The following is an 11,424-nucleotide window of genomic DNA, read 5'->3' as shown; positions in this document are numbered from 1 at the left end:
TCCCTTCGGGGTTGTATGATGAAGGGCATCCACTGCATTTAAAAAACAAACTGCCCATTTGAACATAAAATTACTTTTCATTTCAAATGAATAAACTATGTGCATAGAATCACCAGTTATTAAAATAACTTAGCTTTACCCCCATATTAGGTTTTTAAAAAGCTTTTTCTTTTCTCCTCCTGGAAGTCTAATGCTGTCTTCTTTACTGTGTAAGAATAGATTTCATGTCAGGCTTCTTTAAGTGCCTCGTCTCTCTCTTAAGCCTGTATTTGACTCAGTTTGTTCATCTGCTAACTGGAAAAGGCCCCAAGTGTTGATTCCAGTCTTGTTAATGTTAAAGAAAGACAAACACGGTATTGTCAACAAAAACTTGTCATTTATTTTTTTAAATAAGACAGTTAAGTTTACTTTTATCATAATTGGTTATTCTAAAGTGTGCAGCGCAAGGCTCAATTTCTAAAACATACTGTATGTAAGGGCACTTCTGAGTGTCACTGCTTTCTGAAAATGAGCAGGACCTGCAGTCAGTGATAATTTATACCCAGTCCTTCAGTTCCACAGATGACAGTGTACCGTAAAGGTTTAATTATTATGGCTTCCAATTTTCCTCAAACTTGTAGAAGTAGTTGATCAGAATCTGAACCAAACACATCCTTCTGCTGGCAACAGCTTCATTCATTGAAGCGAGAATTCCAACACCCACGGGCAATCTACAGTATACACAGTATACAGTAGCACCTTCACTCAGGGAGGGATGAGCATATCTACGTAGTGGTGCCTACAACACTGGTAAAAACACATTTGCACATAAAGTTGACTTTCAGAACCTGAGCACAAGCTGCCCACTACACTCTCTCAAGCAAGCTTTTGATAAATGCAAAGATCCATTTGTCCCTAAAAATAAAAACGATGATGATGACTGCATGAGGATCTCATTTCATTCAGCTCATGTAAAAGCCATTCGGACATCCCATCCATCCTTTGCGACCCATCAGAGGCACAGGACTCTTGTAACTTGTGCAGCACGATGGATTTTACTTGTCTAAACACCATCAGTCTCTTGCACTTCTCTCAAAGATCAGTAGCAGAATTAACAGGTTCTCAAACAATATTACAAAGTTCAGATGCAGAAAAATGGCACAAATTAACAACCAAAACTTAAGGCCTCAGCTCACAAACCAGTGAGGTAATAAAACAAAGCAAGCACATGTTGGCTCTGTTCATTAACACTCTGATATCTGGATGTCCACAGGTTCGCTTTTAGAACCGCATCACGACGGCCCATCGATGTTAGTGTCACGCCGTATTCTCTGAACACAGGTTTGTTTTCGATCTAAGAGACAAAAAAAGAGAATTTCAAAGTGGACACAATAAAACACTAACAGATATCAACAAAGGAAAACTTAAACGGTGATACATAAGTATGGGCTATTTTGGATGCACTTTGGAAAAACCAGACTTCAAAACATTTTTTAGGAACAAAATGTAGAGACTCTGGATTTTACATTTGAAAACAAGAGACTTTAAAGATATGACAAAACCTCATGTGGCATGTCATGTGATCTGTGTATATCAGGTGATTTTGTAAGGTTTTGTAAGTGAGAGGGATGTTACATGTAGTTTTAGACATTTAAATGCACAAAAAGGTTTTTGAAAGAAAAAAAATTGCCTGATTTGTGATGTTAAATTTAAGTGTGTGTAGTAAACAATCACCTTTTTTCCAGGTTTGGATGCATTTGTTAAAAAAAAAAAGTTTTACTTGTGGTCAAATTGCTTCGTATTTCTTTGTGGATTGGAGCACACATTTGTGAGGCCTTTGTAATCCTTTTGAGGCAAAAATATATCCTTCTAATAAGTAAACTGAATTTCTTTGATAACTTATCCTGGAGGGCTAATTGTAAAAACTACACAACGTATTCATTTAGCCGAATACACAATTGTGATCACTCAGTCTTCACTATGAAGCTCTGACAGTGACGAGTCCGTTGACTTTACACGGGCAGCCTGTCCACGTTTTTGATTGGTCAGATGCTGACAGCAACACACCTTTCACAATAACATTCACACAGCTGTATTGGGAAACTCTGGTTTGACTAATTGGATTGTGGTTAACCACCTTCGTGTGAATGCTTTGCTCTCTGTCAGTCAGGGTAAGTAAAGCCATATAATGAAAGGAGATGCTGGTTATGGTACGCTTGCTTCTTAGAACAGACATGTCAACTCATTTTCCTAAAAAACACACGACATGAAAATAAAACGGCACAAATTCTCAAATCTGACCAGGCATTGCTGTAAAAAACCCAAAAGAATGAGACATCTCACCTGTTGTGGGTCATGTGGCTCTTGACTAGGTGTCCAGCAGCGAGAGCAGCCATCAGGGAGAGCTCTCCTGCCAGAACAGTGGCACAGACTACACGGGCCAGCTGACGGGCATTGTCACCTGGCTGGTTGGGATTGCTAACACCAAGCATCTGCAGGTACAGAGGTTTGGTGTTAGAGGGGAAAAAATATCCTAAAAACGCATCAACAAATGGCAGCTATGTTACATGTAGTTGAGACTACCTGCAGACAGGCCTGCTGTGGCGACAGGTTGGTGCCTCCTCCCACAGTGCCGAGCTCTATAGAAGGCATAGTGCAACTGATGTACAGGTCCTCCCCACCTGGACCGACAGCCTCCATCTGAGTAATGCAGTTAGAGCTTCCCACTGTCTGAGCTGGGTCCTTAACCGCAACACAAACAAATACTTGTTCTTTAATAATATGTCTTTTTGTTGGATCATATACCATGCCACAGACATAATGTTTCACTATTTAAACCTTTTTTTAAATGTATTTATTTTATTTTTTTGTGTTAATTTAAGGTTCTATTACTTGTCCACAGGCAATGTAGATAGCAGCGACAATGTTGGCAGCATGAGCATTGAAGCCACCTATACTGCCAGCCATGGCTGACCCCACCAAGTTCTTGTTTATGTTCAGGTCCACCAGAGCAGCTGTGCTGCTCTTCAGCACCTGGGGAAACATTAAAGGGTGATTTTACAAACTGCAGAAAAACAGAAAAACTGGAGGGGAAGAAACTGTGGCCGCTGTCATTAGATTTCTGTCAGGATCCAGCTTTGAATTGTTTTTACCTCTCTCACAACTTTAGCAGGAATGGTGGCCTCGCATACAGCAGACTTGCCTCGGCCCAGAATCCAGTTGATTGCGGCAGGCTTCTTGTCTGTGCAAAAGTTGCCACTGAGCGAAAGCACCTCTACGTCTGGATGCTGCTGCTGGAGTACATGCAGAGCATGCTCAGTGCCCTGAAGAAAAAGACAGAAAGCACTCAGCACTGAAGTCAACATTTAAATAACAAGACCGAATTACAGAAGACTTCTCATACCTTCGAGAGCATGTTCATACCCATGGCATCGCCTGTTTGAGACTGGAAGCGAATGTATAGGTTTCTGCCAGCTATGCCCACCAACAATTTCTCCAGACGAGCAAACCTACAAAGAGTACTCACTAGTTATCATCTGTGTACCAAAAACACAGTCATCAATCAGTCATAGCTCTTCCACTGACCTGCTGGTCTCATCAAACGCCTCTTTAATCATGCTAAATCCGTCCGAGGTCTCAAGCCAGACTTTGACCTCTGCAGCCCGGCACGCTGAGGGCAGCCTGACCAGAGGACCCCTGGTCATGCTGTCAGCTAGAATCCGGCTGATGCAACCCCCACTCAGCTGGACAGGAAAGAAAACACTGTCAGCAGGGAGCACACACAGAAATAACAGCAGCCAGAGTTAGATACAATAATTTTCCATCGCCGTGAGGATGACCTTTTTTATGACCTTACATCCTCTAAAACTGGCTGCATATAGGAGGGCGATAAAAGTCCAAATCAGTTTCACTACCTGCCAATGAGCCATACCATTTTAGTTTTGGTTCATAAATTGTTTGGGGTTTTTTACCCAAACCACACTTTATGTTTTTAGATTTAGGTTAGTTTTTAAAATAACCATCTTTCTTGAGCATTGTAGTGACATCACACAGACCCAATAATTAAGGGCAAAGTGCACAACACCTCTCCAGGGTTTTGCCACAATGACTCACATGCACGGATTCGCTAAGTAAAAACAACATCAACTGAACTCCCAAGCCTAGCAATTAATTACTCACCTTATCAGCTGAGACCATTTATAGAGGATGGACAATAGCCACACTGATATCAAAAATCTAGTTTTATGCTGAGTGCTTTCACAATTGCTGCCTTGATGTTTTGAAATGACTCAGTCAGAAGAGAGCCACACCACAACCTATAAACTGCTTTAATCTCTTTTTTTTTTGACTGCAATGGAAACCTGCAACTGAAGCTAATAACTCCTCAGGAAAGTCTTTACTGAGGTCACAGATCAACTAGACAATCAGATTCACTGCCACCTGCTGGTCATTAGACAGAACGCAGATTAAAGGCCCTCGCACTTTGGCTTATCAAGACTTGTGACTTATTCACAAGTGGCCAGACATCAGACATTATATTCCTGGCACGCCACAAATTTACACATGACTTTCTGGTCAGTGATGTTTCCTCCGCCCAAAAACTGAAGTATTATTTACTACATATAGAGTTTTTTAAGTCCATGCTAACTGAACCACATAACCTTCTATATTATTAATCTTTCTTGACTGCCATTGCCAAATTCTATGACTTGTCAGTTTTTCCATGAATCTACAAACCCTGTAGATTTATTTATTTGCATCTACTGAAAAGATAGTTACTCTTCCCTCAGGGCTCCACACGAGACACACTTACAAAAAGTGCCCTGCATCCTCGGTTGGCGCTGGCTACCAGGCAGCCTTCTGTGGTGGCCAAAGGAACATAAAACTCCTTCTTGTCCAACAGAAGAGGGCCAGCCACTCCCACTGGCACTGGCATGTAGCCAATGACATTCTCACAGCAAGTACCCATCACCTAAAAGGCAAAGACAACACAAACTAAGCACAACTAAGAACAGAGTAAAGGAAAAAATGAACATAAAAACATTTGATTTAAAAAAAAAAAAAAAAAAAAAAAAAAAAAAAAATTATATATATATATATATATATATATATATATATATATATATATATATATATATATGATTTAAAACTGACAACTGAAGATAAACATTTTTCCCAAGAATAAACAGGACTACACTTTAAAAGGACTGTCAGTACCTGTGAGTAGTTGTAGTCTTTGTAAGGTAGAGAAGCCAAGGCAGTGGGAACAGGAAGTTTGGATGATAACAGTTCTCTCCTGATGGCCACGCCCCTCTCTGGAGTCTCAAGGACACCTTCAAGTTTATAATTCATAATCTTGCGCAGGGTTACAAGATTCATCACCTCTGCATCACTCAGCAAATGGGCACCTCTCTGGAAAGAATCGTGGGCAAAACAGTGATATTTTTGAAGAATCTGAGGAACACAGAACATCATATATCTAGCTTTGTATTGTGCTTCCAGTATAACCTGACAACTTACCTGAGAATCTGAGAGGATGGCCATACATTCCTCCAGACTTCGGGGCTCCGACGTACAAACACTTGGAGGAGCACATTGTGTCTGAGCAAGAGAATCCCCAGAAGATGTACCACAAAATGCATTCTGAATCACATCTGCAGCAGAGGAATCACATGAAAAAACACAGCAGTTAGATCATCTTCATCACTGGGTACACGCGTTATCAAAGCTAGAAGCACCCGCTACGAGTCTCACCCTCTTCTCTAAATGATATGTCAGCTTCAGAGGAAAGTTTCACGTCTGAAGCAGCTGCTAAAGAGGTAGGGATGGTTGCCAAAACACTATTAGATGTCTTCTGGGGTTTCAGGGCTGGGAGGGACCTCATGCAGCAGTCCTCTGTCACCCAGGGCTTCGGACTGGGAGTGGAGCTTATAATGGTACTCTTGAGTGAAAGCGAGGACTCTGTCTCTGCTTGCTCAAAAAATACATACTTTACGGCCAGAATCAGAGCAAGACCGAGGGTTATCACCTGTTCCAGGTCGATACTGGAGAGAGAAAAAGTCATATATCAGTGGACGCAGGAATCAATAATACAAACATTGCAATATTCCATGGTTTACCTGGTGAGCTTAAGAGGCAATATGGTGCTAGGAGAGTCCAGTCTCTTTGCTACAGGCCCTTCCACTGTGCGGTTTTGACCTGAATGTTCAGCTGTCAGTCGAGTGTGAGCATGAACCAAAGCCAATCCCAGAGACTGAAAGACAACATCACACAGGCATCATCGTTCAGACCTAAAAATGCTTTATAATACACAATGTTGAAGACTAATCTAAATAAACATCCCCACCATAGATGATGGGAACTCACCATTATGATTTTAACCCTTTGAGTCACAGGATTGGGCTTGTTATCCTCTTCCTCAGCTAGCACACGGGAGAAGTGGCTCAGCTGCCAGATGGGGCGCCCCTCACGACTCTCCCTTGACAGCTACACACAAATATGCAGGACCACAAAAAATATTAATAAAAAAAAAATATCACAGTTAAACTCTAGCAACTTGTTTCCTTATCTTATCTGTGTTTATTTCTCCAAATTGTTGCATGCACATCTCACCTCCAGCACCAGAGAGACACAGGCAGGGAAGAACGTCATGAAGACAAAGTAATTGGCCAGAACAGACATGCAGCCAAAACAACACATGATCTCCAACTGAGGCACACCTAGAAAAAAGGAAGAAACACAGCTGACTTCTGCTTTTCTACTCGATCAAGCATAACCACAATATTTCTAACACACAGAGCATCACTGATGATGCTTATAGGTGGAGAAACAGCAGTAATCCTTACCAGACATGGTTCCGATTCCTATAACCAGACACTCAACCACAGCATCCAGGGTGAATGTTGGGCCCAGGATGGCCATGCCGTGAGAAATGTTCTCCCTCACCTCCTCCTATTCCCAACACACAAGACCAATTCGTTAGTTAAGGATGCTTTACACTTATGTCCCCCATATGAATAAAGCCACATTTCATACATATGGTAAGACCAAATATGTGTGAAATTACCTGAGAGTTTGAGCTGAGGGCAAATTTAGCCAACGCACAGGCTCTAGACAGGTCAATAAGCAGGAGGAAAAAGGGCAGCGCTTCACTGCAGGGAGAGCAGACAAGTGTCAGCCAGGGAGTGACCTGGAATACTTTCCTTCAGTGTCATCTTACAATTACAGATCAGTGAACTTAATCTTACAGCTGAATTAAATCCTTGTCTCTAATGCAAAGGAGCTGCAGAGGTTCAAATGTATTGCCCTAAAATTGTGAAACAATGTGTACATCACCCTGCTGGTAAATGTTAACTATTTTGTCTACCTGATCTCACTAGCACATTAGCTGCCTCTTATCCTGCTACTACCAACTGTGTTAGCTACGCAACTAGTTTTAACATGGATTAGTGATTTAAAAAAAACCCTCTCACTAACAATCATTTGCAGAAAGAAGGCCTCCCCTATAGTCAACACAGAAAAAGTAATAACTTTTGACAACAAAGTAAGCTGGCAGCAAGTTAAAGCTCTGTAAGATCAGCCTCTTCTGAGGAGGAAGTACAGTGTAATGTAACATCAGTCTAACTGAAACTCTTTGCATAACCTCGAACAGGGACAACATGTATATCCTTATCCTTACTTATTTTCTTACTTAGATTTATTATTGCTCATTAATAACACAAAGGTGTTTCTTACTGGATTAACTATGTTAATCAACAGAATAATAATTTAATAGAATACTTAATTGCTAAAATAATCCACTGCCTATGTACACTCTCAATATGTCACAGACCACTTTAAGAACCACTCTCCTAGCGTATATGTGAGTCCATTGGAAACACTTACTTCAGACCTGTCAGCTCCTTCCCAAAGAAATGGATGACGACTGTACTGAAGACAAAGCTGGAAAATACTGTAAATAATCCAGCAATACCTGGAGACGGAGGAGAAATGGAATGTTGGTGTATTTTTATGATAAATTTGCTAGCCAGTCATTTGTTTTTCAGTCTAAATGAAAAGCAAAGAAACAAACCAACCCAAGTAGTTTGGGGTTAAAAATGTAATACATTAAAATCATGTTCTATATTAAATCCACTGACAACATTTTATGGCAATTCAAACAGCTGAAGCTGGAAAGTAGTAAAAGAAAAACTGTGGCCACTAATGAGTGGTGATTATACAGCCAAAACAAATCTGTATGATGTGAGAAGAAGTGTTTACTACTGTCCAAAACTGGGGGAAAAAAACCCAACAAACATCTCATGATACTGACCTAGAATATATTTGGATCCAAGCTGTCTGAGATTCTTGAACTGGAAATAAATATAAATAATGGCCATGCACCGAGTGACTGTCAGAATAACTGCATCACTGCTCTGGATTTTCTGCAAGAAAAAAAAAACAGACATTAGTGTAGACCCTCAGGGGCGATCGTGGCTCAAGAGTTGGCAGTTGGTCTTGTAATTGGAAGGTTGCTGGTTCGAGCCCCGGCTCGGACGTTGTGTCGTTGGGCAAGACACTTCACCCGTTGCCTACTGGTGGTGGTCAGAGGGCCCGGTGGCCCCAGTGTCCAGCAGCCTCGCCTCTGTCAGTGCGCCCCAAGGCAGCTGTGGCTACAATGTAGCTTGCCATCACATGTGTGTGAATGTGTGTGAATGGGTGAATGACTGAATGTAGTGTAAAGTTCTTTGGGGTCCATAGGGAGTAAGTAAAAGCGCTATACAAATACAGGCCATTTACCATTTTACAAAACTCCGACAACATTTCTTAGAGAGTGCCACACCAGCCTCACCTCCTCCTCAACTTTGGGGCATTGGTTCCACTTGCACATCTGGTTGCTTGTTGCCAGGCTGTTCATAGACACGAAGCATACTGTCAAAGCCAGGGTCCCCACGATTACCTCCCATGGGTGCGAGGCCACCAGCAACCCATGAAGTCTAAATAGACGTGCCAACATGGTCTCAGGATATCTTCCTACTACACAAGATCCCAGAATCACCTGCGTTACAAGAACATTGTCCAGTCACTGGTAGTTAGCAAGTCTGACTTCTGTACGGCTTTAAAATCAAAATGCAGCTTGTGTGATGATGGCGAAATATAGTGAAAGACGATCGTCAAGTTTAATATACACACTCGGTCGCCGCAGTGCTGTCAAAAGGATTTAAACAATAGGATTCACAAAGGTATCATTACTCCTGGTTAGCATTACCTAGATGTTAACACACTGAGGCTATATTAGCGCAGCTTAGCTAATGCTAGTTACCGTAACATCGGTCAACATTAGCTACGCTGACTAATTTTACAGCCTGTCACCAAAATAACTTAATCCCCCTGGCTCATTACATTTTAAGTACTACTCTGCATTATACGGAAACCTGTAAACATACAAAGAGTTTCTTCGTGGTCAGAGAGTCCTTTCCATAGCGACAGTGCCCTTCCCACAAATCGCTTAGCCTGCTACATTGCCTGATCTGATGTAATGAAACTAATATGGCGATCCGGAAATACTGACGTCAATCCGCTTGTGAAGTCCTGACGTATGAACCCTGCTTCCGGCTCCAAGCTCCTGCTGAGTTAATAGAGGCTGTTGCCGTTATACCGTTTAGTAGTTTAGTAGTACAGTGTATCTTATTTTATTTAACACAAACAAGCCCTCAAGAATAATCAGTGGTCGTTGTCTGCATCTGTGGCTTTTATCAGCGCTGTTCATGTGGATCACGTCTCTGCTTTTTTTCATTCAAAGACGAAGGTAGTGGCCTACTTTTGCCCAGCGAGATTTTTTTTTAAAAAAGTATTTGTCCGCTTCCTGATTTCTTAGTAATCAAATAAATATTAGACAATGATAATCTAAGTAACCAAAAATGCAGTTTTTAAATTATGATTTCATTTATTTATGGGAAAAGGGTTATTCAAACTTACCTGGCCCCATGTAAAAAAAAAAAAAAAAAGCTTCCTAAACCCAATAACTGGGTGATAACAATGACAATGGCAATGTGGAAGAATCTTAGCCCACTGGTCTGTATAATTGTTTAAATTCACCTACATTAAAGGGTTTGGAGCTTAAATAACCTGTTTAATGTCACACCAAAGATTTCCATTCGTTTTTGGGTCCAGACTTTCTTTAGGTCACTTTAAAACCTTCATTCTATTTATTTATTTATTTATTTATTTATTACTGCGGTATTTTGGATCTTTGTCCTGCTGCATAACCCAAGTGTGCTTCAGCTTTAAGGTAGAAACTGATGGCTGGACATTCTCCTTTTGCAGTTTCTGGTAAAGAGCAGAATTCATGGTTCCATCAATTCACCCAGGTCCTTAAGCAGCAAATGATGCCCAGACCATCACACTACCACCACCATGTTTGACTGTTGATATGATGATCTTTTTCTGAAATGCTGTGTTAGTTTTACCCCAGATGTAACGGGACTCAAACCTTTCAAAAACTTCTCATCCTTTCAAAAACCACTTTTTCTCATCCGTCCACAGAATATTTTCCCAAAAGTCTTGGGGATCATCAAGACATTTTTTTGTAAATGCGAGACTAATCTTTGTGTTATTTTTAGTCAGCAGTGGTACTTTCCTTGGAACTTTCCCATGGATGCCATTTTTGATCAGTGTCTGTCTTATTGTTGAATCATGAACACTGACCATACGTGAGAGTAGCCTGCAGTTCTTTAAATGTTTTTCTGGGTTCTTCTGTCTTTCCAAGCATCCATTGAATGGACAGATAACATCTGATAACATCCAAAGAGAGGACATTTGGGTAGCATTTCTGCCTTAATAAATGAAATCATAATTTAAAAAAATATCATCCATTCATTCTTTTCCACTTATCTTTGTCAGGATCACCCATCCCAGCCACCATATCACCAGTCTGTTGCACATCTAACACATAGAGACAGACAACCATTCGCACTCACATTCATGAGTTACCAATTAGAATTACCAATTAACCTAACCCCACTACTGCATGGCTTTGGACATGTGTGGGAGCTGGAGTGCCCAGAGAGAACCCACTCTTACACAGAGAGAACATGCAAACTCCACACAGAAAGGCCCCAACCAGGTGGTGGAATTGAACTCAGAACCTTCTTGCTGTGAGGCAACAGTGCTAATAACCACACTGCTCCATTTAATTTTAAAAACTGCATTTTGTATTTACTTGGATTATGTCTGTATAATATTAAATTTGGTTTGAGTGCGAACATTTATGAAAAAACAAAGCTATGGAATCAGGAAGGAGGTAAATACTTTTTCACAGAGCTGTAGCTAGATGCTGAGTTGTCTAATACGAGTTTTTTTTTCTCATTCATTGCCTTCATTTGCCTACAAAGACTGCCTCAACATTTTTTGATCAAATTACTCCTTACGTAATTACTTACCTACTTACCGAATCTGTCATAATCG

The 11,424-nt window shown here is 40.9% G+C and overlaps 1 protein-coding gene across 1 annotated transcript; it reads right to left on the bottom strand.

Moving 5' to 3' along the window:
- Positions 1–356: 356 nt before the first annotated feature.
- LOC309710195 (3-hydroxy-3-methylglutaryl-coenzyme A reductase-like) lies at positions 357–9,512 on the bottom strand. The gene is made up of 20 exons (XM_082539461.1): positions 9,405–9,512; positions 8,810–9,016; positions 8,291–8,402; positions 7,864–7,951; positions 7,046–7,130; positions 6,825–6,930; positions 6,592–6,698; positions 6,346–6,465; positions 6,099–6,232; positions 5,734–6,023; positions 5,500–5,633; positions 5,197–5,391; positions 4,793–4,951; positions 3,565–3,722; positions 3,383–3,488; positions 3,132–3,302; positions 2,872–3,012; positions 2,563–2,721; positions 2,323–2,471; positions 357–1,333 (listed from the first exon to the last, which is right to left on the bottom strand). Exons 2-20 carry the CDS (start codon positions 8,972–8,974, stop codon positions 1,297–1,299), a joined length of 2,616 nt encoding a protein of 871 aa, XP_082395587.1. The 5' UTR covers positions 8,975–9,016; positions 9,405–9,512; the 3' UTR covers positions 357–1,296.
- Between the last annotated feature and the right edge of the window lie 1,912 nt (positions 9,513–11,424).

Source organism: Aulonocara stuartgranti (assembly GCF_965226115.1).
Source record: "Aulonocara stuartgranti genome assembly, chromosome: 7".
In the NCBI taxonomy this organism is placed as follows: Eukaryota; Metazoa; Chordata; class Actinopteri; order Cichliformes; family Cichlidae; genus Aulonocara; species Aulonocara stuartgranti.
This window is presented reverse-complemented; position numbering and strand designations above follow the sequence as displayed.

Coding starts and splice junctions, on each gene's coding strand:
- LOC309710195 (XM_082539461.1), bottom strand. CDS start 8,974: ATGTTGGCACGTCTATTTAGACTTCATGGGTTGCTGGTGGCCTCGCAC. Junction 4,952..5,196: donor AAGACTACAACTACTCACAG/GTACTGACAGTC, acceptor TTTGCCTTTTAG/GTGATGGGTACTTGCTGTGA. Junction 3,723..4,792: donor GAGGATGCAGGGCACTTTTT/GTAAGTGTGTCT, acceptor TTTCCTGTCCAG/CTGAGTGGGGGTTGCATCAG.